Raw genomic sequence first — 16,198 nt, forward strand, 5'->3', positions numbered from 1 at the left:
CATCGTTCCCAGCGTTCCCAGCGTTCCCAGCGTTCCCAGTTCCCTGGATTTCTTTAGTGCCTGGTGGTTGCCTCCCAAGGGCTCCAAGTACCGAACCCACGCCCAAATGTTAACGCGCGCCGTTGACAACGATGGCACCAGATGGCAATAGCTTCATGAAGATCTGCATGCAATAAACATTCGAGGGTTTCTTCTTCGTACCTGACCCATCGAAAGAGAAGCTACCATACTCCTTCCTCCGCGATTGTGACGGTGTACAACAATTACATCGGCCATGCTATAAGGCCAAGGCGGCCCCCCCCCCCAAGTGACGGCAGTGATTTCAGGATCAATAAACGTTCTTTCCCCGCGCTCTGCCTCTTGTCCCACCTACGAAAACAATCCTTACCAACCTTACCATTATTGTACATATCGTCGGCTTCTCATCTTTGCCTTTCTGACCACCTCAGTAGCCGCCTGTCAGCCTACTTGGCCTTCGGCATTTCATCCCCCCTTCCGGATCGACTCGTCGCCACCCGCACATCCAAAGAGAGAAAGAGAAGCGAAAGTATTATCAGAGTAGTGGGGAACTCCACACAGCCTTCAGCTCACCGCTGCACCCATTTTCGCCATTTTTCCACATCAAAAAGGCGCGAAATCCACCATACCTTGATGCATCAATGTTCCGATGAGTCCAAAGCTCCACTGCCGAAGCAATAACATCGGCCCATAGTCTTGACGAGGAATACTGAAAACTTTGGGGCACTGCGCGTGGTGGCATGTTGGATAGAGCTGATGGATCTGGTCGCTCATGAGGGTCGCAACCAAAGAGATGGATGGATCGGGTCCGGAACCCAAAAGACAGCGTCTAGATTACCATAAACCGCAATCCCACGGTCATGCCACTACTCTACCACCACCTCCTCACACGTATCAACCGCCACAGCAACCGCCTCCCCCTCCGTCACCTTACGATGTTGGCCCGCACGATAATAGAAATCTACCAGACCCCGGCGGTCCCAATCCCCATGCCTACGTGCAAGAACATTCCGGCACGAGCACTCCACGAGACCAGCGATTTCCGCCTGACCCAGGCTACTCTCGCCGGGGTAGCGCTTCGGTCGTCCCTCGGTCCCCAGATGGCCACCATCAATATCCACCGGGACGAACTTTGAGTATCGTTGAGGGCCCGCACTATCCATCTCAATATTCTGTTGAACCTAGCGGGTATCCGCCACACGAACCACCGCCGAACGGTAATGTCCACCACGGCGGTCTGCCAATGCACCCTTATGAGCAAGCCCATGGGTATCCTCCACCACACCACATTGAATTTTCCCAGTCGCCGGTCACTGCTGGTCCTCCATATGGAGCCGGAAACTATGTAGGTCACTTCGGTCAAGCAGGCGCAAGGCCTCTGAAGAAAGGAAATAGGGCAACGCAGGTACATCTACGACTTTCGCTCTTCAGAGTTTACCAGCTGACTTGTTAGGCATGTGATGTCTGTCGAACGAGGAAAGCAAAATGCGATGAAGGTAGACCCGAATGCGGCTTTTGCGTGGAGAATAACATGCGATGCAATTACCAGAGTGTGGCGCCGGCGAAGTCCGTTACCTTCCCTTTCTTTTCAATGCAACTGATGTACTAATGCTTTACAGGGCTGATCGTGCGAATCAGCAAATAATCGACCAGTTGTCGTCTCACAGAGAGGAGATGAAAGCCCTCAAAGAAGACTGGGGTGGAAGATTTGACAAACTCGAGCAGATGATCCTGGATATGGGCGGTGGACGAAATTTGACCATTGAAAGACGTGACACGAAGCCACCACAGCTCAAGTTGGAGAGCCCTCCGGGACCGGCGACTGGCCAATTACCTGGAGGCGTTGACAATCTATCTTCAGAACCCACCGCTAAGGATACGGCAATTGTTGACACAAGTCCTGGTGGCTCTTTAACAGAGTCGACAGGCAGTGATCCTGTTGCAGCACGGACCAACGAAATCTACATCGCACACAATACCGCAGCTCAGAAGTTGTTTCGTTGGCGGTCTATCAAACAATTACTGCGACAATGCAGTAAGATTGAATTTTCCGATCGTGCGGAAGACTATGTTATGGAGTATGAGATCAACAAGGGCGTAATGAGGATCTATGGCAAAGGCCGTCAGTTGCGAGACTCTCTATATGCGTCTCCTACAAGTGTAGCTGCAGCCAGCCCCACTCCCAGCAATGTCAGCGGTCCAGGGGACGAGACTTCGACGGCTAGTAGTCCGGCCTCTTCACCACCCGAGAGCCTCTGGGGTACCGCTTTCATGCCCACTCCCGTGGAGATTAGACCCACCAGCGATGTGGGGGGTCTCGGTCCAGATAACACTTTGAAGCTTGAGACGAGAACGATATCCCGCCTTCATCAAAGTTACCTTGACAATATCCATATCCTACATCCTATCCTGGATCAGCGTGAGTTGACCCGGATGGTTGAGCATTTCAAGCGTCGCCACAACCCACACCCACACGATACGAATTCATCCAAAGTTGGATTTGTAATCCCAGTCAACGCCAATCTCGATGCTGTACGAGACCCGCATGCGATTCTCAACAGAGCGCAGAAGCGAAAGCACTCTGACGGACAGTATTACGGCGCGTTGGGCGAGTCGAGCCTGGCGCCAAGTCCGATGAGCCCAAAAATTTTCTTGGAAAAGTCTCCAGAAACGGCTCTTACACTCCTCGTGATGGCCTTGGGAAAGATCTGTGAGTGTAGATCACCACTTCCAGGACCGGTTCCGGACAACATGAGAGACCCTATGAATCACACAGCGCATCCTTATTCGCCTTCCAGAGGTCAAACAGACTCGCCGCCGCCCCCGTATTCTCAACCGATGCGACATTCTCCATCTGCTTCATCCCACTCCACTGCCAGTACATCTGCACCTTCTCCAATGAGCGCTGGTCGAGTGGCCGGGTCAAGTCCAAGGTCTTCGGTCGGCGAGCTATCTTCCGGCGCCAGGAACGTCGATGTGATACCTGGGCTGGCTTATTATGCACAAGCCACGGACATCTTGGGCAACCTTACTGGCTTCCAGGAATTGATCTACGCGCAGTGCTGTCTACTTGCCGGTCTATACGCAGGTCAACTGGCGAACACCTTGGAGAGTTTGACTTGGATACAGACGGCTAGTAGAGTATGTCGTTTTCTTGTCTCAGAGTAAGTTTTGACGTGTGTAGCAATTGGTCCTGAAACTCACACTGGCACATTAGGCCACCCTTCACGAAAATGAGAGAAGCAAAAAAAGAAGTAATCAAAATTGCGTTCTGGTCAAGCTTGCAATTGGAGAGGTAGATCCATCATTTATGGCACCCTGCAATCTGATCTGACCAATGACAGTGACATATTGGCCGAGCTTGATGTTCCTCCGAGCGGAATACAAAGCGTACTGACCCCTCCTGAATATCCAAAATCAATGGCCGATCACCCAATTGCTGTCTACGACGACCCGGGTAAAGCAAAGGTCATGACATATTATTGTTTCCAGCTCATGATGCGGAAGTCGCTCAACGACATTCAAACAGAGCTTTACAGTAAGTCTCGAAGAAACAACCTTGTTCTTTTGCCCGTTGATAAGACATTAACGACTGCTCAGAGGCCCCAAATTTTGAAAGGGTGACTCGTTCTGCCAGCCTGATCAACGCTTTCAATACCAACATATGGGAGTGGAGAAAGATGCTCCCTCAAGATCTGCAATGGGAAGACACCGAACCCCCAGCCCGGTACATCAATGACGCTCGTTTACGTGGAAAGTTCTATGGCGCCCAGTATATCATCCATCGACCTTTCCTACACGCTGCACTTGACTTTGACTTTACTACTTCCGACGTTCAGTCCCCAACCCACGAAAATGTTGAAGTTTCTCAAAACGCACTCCATCAGCCCGTCCTGAGTCCTGACACCCAAGCGGGCACCATGGGACCACCAAAGCCCGTCTCTGATCCGGGATACCACCGTCGCACCGAAACCATCAGTTTCGCGGTCAAATGTATACGAGCCGCCGAAGAAAGTACTGTAGCTTTCGACGGGATCCTCGACCATAGGAGATTGATAGTCACGAACATAATGGGTACTGCCCACGCCCAATTTGGAAATATGCTCGTACTCTCAGCAGCATACAAATCCAAGACATTGGGTCAGTACGTGGAGCGTGGAAAGCTAAGCCATCTCTTTGATCGGACGATCAAGATGCTGGGTGACCTCGCCCCTATATCACAAACGCTGGCGAGAGACTCTTTTATACTACATTGGTTGCGGAAAGTGGTGTTTGAAGGCGCTGATACCTTGTCGACCTCCTTTTCATCCGAATGAAAGCTTCCAACTGCTTCAAACGACGGCATTGGCCATGCCGCTCATATCATTCGCAAATTTGGTCGGAAACCAGACGAAATCATCGAGACATCTCTTCGCGTGTCTACGATTACCAATCCTCAACATACCTCCATCGTCCATCGCAATTTATCATACCGGGCAGACCTTTTCATCAAATGCATTATTCACGCGGCGGCCTCTACATATCGAATCCAGCATATATCGCCATCGTTCTCGCAATAAATACCACTAACGCCGAACAGGCTTTGCAATCACGTTCACACACGCGTGCTACCTCCGCGCTGAAGCGGTCAAGCTGTCCCGCTCAGCCGACACATACATTCGTTTCATATGAATCCATGTCTGATCTACTATCATCTGTCTAATATCTCTGCTGCTTTCGATCCGGCGTTTCTGGGCGGCATCAGTGAGCGAAGCATACCATATACTCTCGGGGTCGGCTATCTGTCTGTCTGATCTAGACACCATCGTACTTATTGCGCGAGCATGCCATGGGACACAAAGCACACCATCTGCTGGGCGGGTTGGGCGGTTGCATTGCTTGCATTGGGCGAAGGAGGGGGCGTGGGGGCCGTGGATTACATGCATGCCTGTATGTATTCATGTACGTACGACGACTTAGTACAGTGGCTATGAAGCTACTTGAATGGTATGCATATGGTTCTCCATCCAAGACTGTGCAGTAATAGTCAGCATGAAGCCAAGTGTCCTTGCGGTTCCTACCACTTCGAGTGGCGTTGCGTTGGCCCAGTGGACCGTACTCGTAGCCCCAATGACTCCATCGTCCACAGCTGTGCTCTGGGGGAAGCGTCGGATGTGAACTGGAGCGCAGCCACAGGGAAGAGTTCTACAAATGTACCGCTGACTTTTGATGGGCATTGTGAGGCCAGATGAAGGAACAGGTCGCTCTCGGATGCCCCTCTACCGGATGGAAAGCTGTAGTATGTGAGGTTTTCGATCTGCTCGGATGACGCCGGGCTGGACCGAAAGCCTCACTGCGGTAAGCGTTGATGGCTCTGGCTTGCGGGGGAAGTTTGATAATGAGGCATTGGATGCCTTGTCTTTTCTTGACTTTACGGAGAACTTGCTGTAAGGAGTTGACACCGCGTGCCGCTATGCAATGCCGAGGCGTGTTGTACAAAGGGTATCTACAAACGCAACAAACGACCGCTACTCCGTGGCTCGTGGCACTGTATGTAAACTGGCAGTGTACAATCTGTATCATCTCTGCAGGGCTACAGCGCCCACATCGCCGCTCCCATCGCCGCTGCAAACACCCATGTAGTCGATGCCGCAAGCAAGCTTCCAGAGCCTTTCTTATTGGCACTGCCAAGGTTGATCCCATCAGGTAAGCCCTGGTAGCCAAAGGTGAGGTTCTGCTTGATGGTAGTGTTGACGCATTGCCCGTTGGCGATGTCTAGGTTTGTGAGATCATCCTGGGATGGTTAGCTTTCGCAAAGACAGTAAAGAAGGAGGGCTAATCCTACAGGTACGACGAAGAACATGTACATGCTTGCTGGGACATTCTTGAATCCGCTCGTATCGTAGGGGAATCTATCACCGGGATCCGTATTCGTGGTGTTCCGGAGAAAGATGCATTGTACTTGGCCTGGGTAATCTGTTACCATGGCTGGGTAATCCCTCATAACATCGCTATTGCTCGTGTCCGCAATTAGAACGAACTTTCGTTGTGGGAAGGTCTGGAAGACCTTATCGAGTAAGAACTTGCGGATGCTCAATGTAGCGCTGACGTCGCTGAAGTTCAAAGGACGATCGTCGAAGGAGCCGCCAGGGTAATTCTTGTAGATGAAATCCATGTAATTGCGAGTCACTTGCTCAGGGGTGGTGGTCAGATAATGGAACCAGAAATTCGGAAGGGTGCGCGACCAGTTGGCATAGATGTCAGGCATATTCATCCAGGGAGTGAAAGGCTTGGCAAAGGTGTTCAGGAGGCCCAAGGATGGTTCGTAGATCTGGGTAACGCGTAGGATGTCGTCAATGTCGGAAATGATCCCCAGACCTGTTGGAGGAACAAGGTAGGCAGTTGCATTTCCATTCACATCTCCCTCCGTGTAGACATTCAGGCGCTGGATCTCGCTTGTAGAGTTGCCAGCATCGAGCCCAGCGTCATTGATTTGGACGAAGCCGTCAAAGTCTCCCTCCGCATCTGTTGGAATTGGATACTTAATCTGTTGACTTCCGCCTTGTGGAGTCACGGCTCCGCCTCCGCCTTGTTCTCCAGAGGCCCCTGCAGTAGGTGCGGGCTGGAGATTGAAGGTCACATTCTGGTTGCTCTGCTGGATTATGAATATTTCAGCAGTCAGGTTTCGAGCCTGCGAAGCCTGGGATGGTGGAAGATCTTCAACGGAAGTGCCGACCAAGAATACGTTCGCAAGATCATCTAGTCTCTGTTCGGTGATATTAGGTTGCTTGAAGACGTTGCCGTGGAAGCGGAGATTCCAGCCTTGATCTGTCCAATTGGCATAGCCACTGGCCTTATCAGTACCTGACATGTGAGGGAGATATGCAGCATGGCTCACGGTATGTTCAGCACCTGTGTCGGCAGCGCTTTGACTTGAGTATCGTTGAGCCCCAAGCTACTCTGCACATCGGCCCCAGTAGGAAAACCCTGGAAGAAATTGGGCACGCCTGACGCGACGTATGAGGGTATGTCTGAACCCAAGCCGCTGAGTATGGAATTGACATCCCCGGCAAGATCACTGACCACGCCTCTCTTTTTGTATGTCTTGGTTGGATCCCAGCTGGCCGGCGATGGGGTGATCAACGGCCGCTCTTGGCCTACTTGGCCGGGCCGTGGGATGCTTCGACGGACCGCTGTTGCGGTAATGAGGGGGAGGAGGACGAGGAGTACGGTTGGAAAGGAAGTAATGATCATGGTCGCGGATCCTAGGTCCAGGTCTTAGGTATAGGGAAGTCCTTCTCCAGAGTAAACAACCCGCGTCTGTGGCTTCTCCTCAAGACAGAAAGGAAGGTGAGGAGGATAAAAGCTATGCTATGAATAATGCCTCATGCCCTGTACTCTATGGTCGCGAGATGGGAGAACTCTCCTCCAAACTAGACTTGGACGAGTCCTCCCTGTTCGCGCAAACAAAATGAAGCAATCGAAAACAAGGAATCCGTGCTTGGCAGCTTGGCTTGGCAGATTTCAGACCCTAAAGTCGGCGTTTATACGCATCAGCATATCCTATGGACTCGACTCCCTCAGAGCCCAGGAAAACCCCTTGCTGTGTATCCCGCCTGTTCTACCGAGACCAGTATGGAACGTCTAACCGATCGATTCAACCTGAGGCTGACCCACTATGGGTCCAACTGACAGGTTGATTGGAAAGCTCGCTTTCTCTTACTCTACTCAAGATTGGAATCACAAAATGTTCGACAACCATAAAATTACGGTTGACCAATTAGATCCTCAGGTTACGCTAAAACTCATCTTATCTCTTCAATCTCGATCTAAACGCGGGTATATCTTCAAGAGAAAACATTATAAGACTGAACCTCCATTATCAAAATATTATCTACCGTTTCCTTTAATTCCTAATCGCTATATACTGTATGATTAAATTGGAATTATAGCCGTAGTTATACGCTTTTAAATAACGCTTTGAGAACGATATTTGATAGAGCAATACTGAAGATATATTAAGAATAAGAAATTCACTTCTAGTCTTCGTAGATTATCGAGCTTGCGAGAAGAGCTCCTTCGGTAGAAGCCCCGAAGAGCCCTCGAAGAGCCCCCGAAGGGTCAGAGGGATTTTAGAGAATCCCCCCCTGAGAATCAGTAAGAATCATTCTAATTATTCGAGGATTCTCAGAGAGCTCTCCGAAGGATCAGATTGATTTAGTGGTGAATTGTTGTGAGTACCTTAGTCTTCCCACGGTATCGACAAGCTTTCCACTATTGGGTAGCCCGTGCCCCAGCACATATTTGAGCTGCTAGGAAGATGAATCTAAGGAGTGGCAGTGACAGGTCTTCGAAGACTTCGCTCTTCTCGAAAAGAGTTCTAGGACATGATCCCCTTCGTATAGCTTTCTGACGGGCGCGCCGCTGCCTCCCGCTCATTGACTTGCCCATCCATCTAACTGTCTTCTTTATCTAGCTCCAGTCGTCTGCCACTAAGGATCAAAGCCAGAGGAAAACCTGGAGGATTTCTTGGTATGCTGCATGATCGTTTTCAATTGACAAGAAAATAACAGTTATGTTCTAGCCACGAGCTGTTTTCCGAAGAGACGGTATTCTCGGAACCATGATGTGAAGCGATGATCTTGATATGGCCTTTGGCCACAGATATCTGATACACGGACAATTCGAACGAAGTTTACACATTCGCCTTCCCTTTGCCACGATCTCAATGCATCCTCGACTCTCTACACTGCAAGTTTAGCAACACATTCAAGGCCTAGGATATGTCAATCATCTTTAGAATTTGCGTTGCACGGTGGCGTTGCCATCGTGGGGAGTGGTGAAATTGTTCATCCTTGGGGCACAAGTCCACAGCCCAACGGACGGCCCATTGTCGCAACACTCAATATAGACTGCTCTTGCGTTAGGATAGTACGGAGCAAGCACGGCGGGAACTTCTGTCGACGGAGCAAGCCCCTATACCGCAAGCGCTCGGTAAATTGCAGGAGCCTTCAATTTCCGAGGCTTCAATTTTTCGTGGTCTTGTTCCTCAAGCGTTGAGTATCAGCACTAGAGCAGCTCAACCCCAGCGTCAGAACTGTAGACAGATACCAACACGACTGCTACGTTGCCTCAAGCTCGACCATGAAACCCCCGACGCTTTCCGAGCTTGGGATCGCGATCTACGACTCTAAATCCTTCGGCGGGCTTCTCCCTAGAGGCCGACGGTTTAAGCGAGGACCGTCGGCACGCGAACTTAATATAGTTAGCGTAATTAGCGTATAACTCTAAATAAAAACTTACTCATATCGCTTATTTCTTCGTTCTTACCGCAATATTTCTATCATTCCATATACCCATATCTATATTCATATCAAATCATCTTCATTATTCTACATATCTACTAGAATATCTTATTACAGATATATAGCGCTCTTAAGCACTAATAAAAGCTGGGAATAATAAATTAAATGCTAAAATAAAGAGTTCGAGAAGATATATAAGTGAGATTCTCTTTTTTCTAATTATTTATTCTATTTTTTCGAATAGAAAATCTAATACTACGTTTTTTTTAAAGAAAGCGTTATTATATTAGATATCAAGATCGCTAAGACGATAATTTAAAATCTATAAATAAAATCTAAGTGAGAAAAAGAAGCTATAATATTATCGCAATCTTTTCTTTTTTATTTATTTTTTCTAAATAATTTTTAGCGCGAAGTTTTTTCGAAAGATCGAGTATAGCTTAAAGTATTATATATATAATAAAAAATATAAGATATATTTCTTTATAAATTCTAAATAATTATTAATATCTTTTATAATTAACGAATAATAATTATATCTAATCGAAGATAAACTTTTAGTTAATCTAAATAATCTTAACTTATTATTATATAAATACGAGTATAAAATAGAGATTTCTTCTTTTTTTCTAAAGCTATTTTCTAATTATTTATTTTTAACGATTAATTTAATAAGTAATATTAAAACTTTAACTCTAATTACGCGATAATAATCCTTATATTCTAATTAAAAAAAATATATATATCTATTTAATTTTTATAAGATTATTTTCTAATATTACGATATTTCTAAAGAGTAAAGATTTAGATTCTATAATACTTAGCTAATATTATATTACTATAATATATACTTCTAAGATATTCTTTAGCGATATATATTCTTCTATTTTATTAAAACTATTTTTCTAATATATATTTTTAATATAGACTTTTTAGAAGATAGTAAATTTATACTTATATATAGATATAATTTATAAAATTACGAAAATAAAAGAAAGTAAAAAATTCTTTATTTTTTCTAAAGAATCTTTCTAATATTATATTTAAATAGTAATTATAATTAAATTTAATAAGTCGAAGGAAAAAAGTATAAAGAGTAATAATATAGTATAGATATTTAATAAAACTAAGTAAGTAGTTAGATAGTTTAATAATATCGAACTATTCTTTTAAGATTTATTCTCTTTACTAATAATAATAATAATAATAATAATAATAATAATAATAATAATAATAATAATAATAATAATAATAATAATAATAATAATAATAATAATAATAATAATAATAATAATAATAATAATAATAATAATAATAATAATAATAATAATAATAATAATAATAATAATAATTTAAATATAAATTTAATAATAATAATAATCTTTTAATAATAGTAATATTTTGATAAAAATTTAAATATAAATTTAATAATAATAATCTTTTAATAATAGTAATATTTTAATAATAATTTAAATATAAATTTAATAATAATAATCTTTTAATAATAATAATAATTATTATTTTTTAATAATAATAATCTTTTAATAATAGTAATATTTTAATAATAATTTAAATATAAATTTAATAATAATAATCTTTTAATAATAATAATAATAATAATTATTTTTTAATAATAGTAATCTTTTAATAATAGTAATCTTTTAATACTAATAATTATTTAATAATAATTATCTTTTATTAATAGTAATTATTATTATCTTTTAATAATAATAATCTTTTGATAATAATAATAATAATTATTATTTTTTAATAATAGTAATCTTTTATTAATAATAATAATCTTTTAATAATAATAATCTTTTATTAATAATTATTTTTTAATAATAATAATTTTTTAATAATAATAATCTTTTAATAATAGTAATCTTTTAATAATAATAATTTTTTAATAATAATCTTTTATTAATAATAATTTTTTATTAATAATAATTTTTTAATAATAATTATCTTTTAATAATAGTAATCTTTTATTAATAATTATTTTTTAATAATAGTAATTTTTTAATAATAATTATCTTTTAATAATAGTAATCTTTTAATAATAATAATTTTTTAATAATAGTAATCTTTTAATAATAATAATTTTTTAATAATAATAATCTTTTAATAATAATTATCTTTTAATAATAATAATTTTTTAATAATAATAATTTTTTAATAATAATAATCTTTTATTTATAATAATCTTTTATTAATAATAATAATTATTATCTTTTAATAATAGTAATTTTTTATTAATAATAATAATCTTTTAATAATAGTAATCTTTTATTAATAATTATTTTTTAATAATAATAATTTTTTAATAATAATAATTTTTTAATAATAATAATCTTTTAATAATAATTATCTTTTAATAATAGTAATTTTTTAATAATAATAATCTTTTAATAATAATAATCTTTTAATAATAGTAATTTTTTATTAATAGTAATTTTTTAATACTAATAATTTTTTAATAATAATTATTTTTTAATAATAATAATTTTTTATTAATAGTAGTTATTATTATCTTTTAATAATAATAATCTTTTATTAATAATAATCTTTTATTAATAATAATCTTTTATTAATAATAATCTTTTATTAATAATAATCTTTTATTAATAATAATCTTTTATTAATAGTAATCTTTTAATAATAATAATCTTTTATTAATAATAATCTTTTAATAATAATTATTTTTTAATAATTATTATTCAATAAAAGTAATATAATTATTATTAAATATTAAGTTAAATTATTATTATATTATTTTTTAAAAAATTTAATAAGAATTAAGATATTTCGTAATAATTAAAATCTTTCTCGATTATATTTTATTCTTTAAAAACGAATAAAAATTCTATTATTTCTATAAAATAGAATCTCTTATATATAATTATATATACGATTATACGCTCTATATAATACTCTTATCTAAGTATTAAGATTTATAAAATCCTCTTACGTATTTATCGAATTATTATTCTAATTTTATAAATAATAAATAATCGTTAAATTATTATAAGCTAAACTTTACTCTTCTTAGTTATATAATTTTCGAATATCTTAACGATATTAATAAGATAAATACTATATACTCTCTCTACGAAAAGAATATATATCGTAAAGTAAAGAATCTATTTCGATATTTAATAAATTATTCTTTAAATTCTTTATTATAATACTAGAGATCTAAAAAGAATACGTTATTAATAAATTAAAAAAAAGTTCTTTTAATAAAAACGAGTATTTATAATAGATTTATTTACGCTTAATAACTAATTATAGATATTAAATACTCGAAAAATAAATTCTTCTTTAATATCGAAAATATAAATTTAATATAATAAAAGATAAATAGCGTTTAGATATAAATAATTATTATTAATATAAAAAATGAATAGCTTAATCTCTAGAAAAAATAATTAGTTATTAAAATCGAAATATTAATAAATAACTTCGATAAATATATATCTTTAATTTAATACGTCTTTTGAAATAAAAGAGTTAACTCTATAAAATCTCTATAAATATCTAAAACTCTAATATAATAATACTAAATATATATTATTTTATCGAAACGAAGTAAATATAAAAACTTAATCTTATATATATACTATATTATTAACCTTTAACGATAATCAATTTAAAATTAATAATCTTAATTATTTTTTACGATAGTTTATAAGATAAGATCTTTTAAAAAATAATAATTAAAGTTCTTAAGTCGCTCTAAAATCGAGATATTTATTAATTTTATACTCTATTAAATATAATTAACTTTAATTTTTTATAAATTAGTAAATTACTTTAATAAAAATATAAATATAAAAAAACTATTTATAAAAAAAGAATAAAAGAGATTTCGTCTTAAAAAATTATAATCTATCTTTCGTCGTTAAAGAGTTTTTATAAATCGTAAAATAGTATAAAATAGCGATAGATTTTTACTCTATATTCTATCTCTTTCTCGTCGAAATATTATATTTTCTAATCGAAGATTATTAGCGTAGTAATTACTATACGCAGCTCGCATTTTTTCTATATAAGAATATATTTTATTCTTAATATCTCTCGATATCGTAAATTTTAATATAGAATTCGAGATATCGTAAATTAAATAAATTTAAAAGATAATATATTTTAGCGTTTTTTTCGAGAGAATAATTAGCTTAGCTAATTTTACTTTAAATTCTTTTTTCGCGAAGACCTTAAAAAGCTTTTATTAATTACGAATTTTATATTAATAAAAAATCTTAAATATAATTTTATCGAGAGGATATTAACTCTTTATAATCTCTCTAAGTATTTTTCGCTAGAATACCTTATAAAGTCTCTACTATAGTCTTCTAAACTTCGAAAAAATCGAAGATAATAATAATAATATATATATCGTTAAGATTTTTTTTAAGACTTTAACTCATAAATTTCGTAGAAAGTTTATTAATCTCTACGTTAAATTCGACTTCTTTAATATCAAAGAGACTTAAAATTATAAATTCTAATATTATAAATATTTAATAATAAATAAAAAAAAGAATACTAAATATATTAAATATAAGTTATTTTTAATTTAAGTTTTCTTAGTCATTATTTAAAAAAAATTAAACTCTATATTTTTTATTTTTTTATTTTTTCTATACTCTTTTATTTTCTTTATAATTTTTCTATAATCTTATATTTATTATATTATAAGAAGTTAAAAAATAGTAATCTAATAAAGTAGACTTTCGCCATACTACGTTATATATATAAATAAATTAAAAATCTTTAAAAAATTAAAAGTATTATATATCTTAAGATCTTTGATTTTTAGATAAGAAAAACGTATTAAATTAATAGGCGTATCGCTATATTATAATTAAATATAGACGTATATTAAGATAGCGAGAGAGAGATATTATAAAAAAAGCGAAGGAAAATAAAGAGTATCTACTTAATTCGTAAATATTTTCTATAATTTCTTTTTTAACGAATATTATTAATCTCTTCGTAGATTAGTTTAACCTTCTTATACTCTTTCTCTCTTTACTATTTTATTATATAACTCTTTTTAAAATCTCGAAAATATTAAAATCTTATCGTATTTAATAGATTTAACTTTATACGCTATTTATAGTTTTTAAATTATAAACTCTAAAACGCTAATATCTAGACTCATATATATTAATAATATTTCTTATTAAATCGAGATATATTATATTCTTTAAAATATGTTAAGATCTATTTATCTTCTTAATATCGTATTATATAATATTTATAATAGCGTTTAATATAATAATCTCGATATTCTATAATTTTAAGAGATTTAGAAATAGATAATAAATGCGTTAAAATCGAAATCCTTATATCTAACCTTTAATAATCTTATAATACTTTATTACGTAAATAATATATCTAAAAATCCTTCGATAATATTATATATAAATATTAAAGAGTTAATTAAGAATTAAAAGATTTCCTAATATCTCTTTTTAAATAGATACGTTATTTTTATACGCTATTAACGTTAACTATACTATAAGAATCTATTAACTATCTAATATATTCTTAAGAAATTATAAAGAAAATAAAAGATTCGTTTTAACTAAATATTATTTTTTTTATAAAAAAATCGAGCTTATATTAACTCTTCTTATTTAAATAAACTATTATCTATAAGTTTTAAGAGTTTAAAAAATCTAAAGACTTTTAAAATACTTTTAATATTCTAAATAAAAGAAAGAAGATAGATAATAATATAAAAATTATATCTCGTCATCGACTCTATTATAAGAAGTTACTTCTTAAAATTCGAAGAAAATATAAGAAGATTAATAAGAAGAATGCGAAGAAAGCGTAATAAGAGTATTCTTTATAGGATTTTTAGAAGGCGTTTAGATATATAAAGAATAAACGCACTTTTATAATAAAGAGAACTACGAATATCGCTTATACTTTTCATTATTTATAATATTATTTAACTTACTTCGATAATAATTATAAGAATAAAATAGAATAATATATAATTATTATAATTTATAAAATTCTTTTATAGGTCTTTCGATTTAATAGATTATCTCTAGTAATATAAATGTCTTATTAGACTATTCACGAAGAATTATTTATACTCTAAAGATTATTATTAACTTTAAGTTAAGCGTAGAATATTACGATAATTTTTTTAATATTTTATTTTATCGTAAATATCTATAATAGTAGCGTTTTTCTAGAATAACTCTTTTTAAATATTATTAGAGACGATCTATTAAGTCGAAAGGCCTTTTAAAAAAATTTATAATAGAGAAAAAGAATACTCGCCTTTATCGTAATATTTAATCTAAATTATAATTTTTCTAAAAATATTTTTTAAAAAAATTCTTAAAAAATCTATAAGTCTTAAAACCGTCGATCTACGATTAAGAAGATTCTTCACGCGTTTTTATATCTAAATTTATTAAGTGAGAATAATTTCTTCTTAAATTTAGGCTAACGATCTTAATAGAATAATTCTTATTTTCTACTTAAAGTGTAAAAAGCGAATTTCTTTAATAGATAAAAAAGATTTATTTTTTTCGCGCTACGCGGGTAACTCTAATAACTTTTTTCTCTATATTATATTCTAAATTTTTATTAATATAAAAAACGAAGTTAATTATTAATAATATTATTTAATTTATCTTAATAGAATTCTCTTTTATTTTATATAGATGTTCTATTCTTCTATTCTTCTATAATACTTACTAATAATAGAATAGATTTACCACGACTTAACTATATCACGCGACGTATATATGCGACGCGATACTCGATATAGTCTAATTTCTTTAGTGTGAAAGTGTGATTACGCGAGACCGTCGGCCTAGGGGAAAAAAGTTTTACTTCTGGACGCGTTCTTAGTTCGAGGCCAA

At 35.6% G+C, this 16,198-nt stretch overlaps 2 protein-coding genes across 2 annotated transcripts; one reads left to right on the top strand and one right to left on the bottom strand.

Moving 5' to 3' along the window:
* Nucleotides 1-790: 790 nt before the first annotated feature.
* On the top strand, nt 791-4,334 carry HO133_008107 (uncharacterized protein; the record flags this gene model as incomplete). The annotated part of the gene is made up of 6 exons (XM_037298975.1): nt 791-1,423; nt 1,472-1,584; nt 1,638-3,182; nt 3,236-3,313; nt 3,363-3,556; nt 3,619-4,334. 6 exons carry the CDS (start codon nt 791-793, stop codon nt 4,332-4,334), a joined length of 3,279 nt encoding a protein of 1,092 aa, XP_037156311.1.
* A 1,256-nt stretch (nt 4,335-5,590) lies between these two features.
* Nucleotides 5,591-7,251, bottom strand: HO133_008108 (uncharacterized protein; the record flags this gene model as incomplete). Its single annotated transcript, XM_037298976.1, has 3 exons — nt 5,591-5,791; nt 5,843-6,845; nt 6,896-7,251. 3 exons carry the CDS (start codon nt 7,249-7,251, stop codon nt 5,591-5,593), a joined length of 1,560 nt encoding a protein of 519 aa, XP_037156312.1.
* Nucleotides 7,252-16,198: the final 8,947 nt, after the last annotated feature.

This window comes from Letharia lupina (genome assembly GCF_014066315.1).
Source record: "Letharia lupina isolate WasteWater1 chromosome Unknown contig_4, whole genome shotgun sequence".
NCBI lineage: Eukaryota > Fungi > Ascomycota > Lecanoromycetes > Lecanorales > Parmeliaceae > Letharia > Letharia lupina.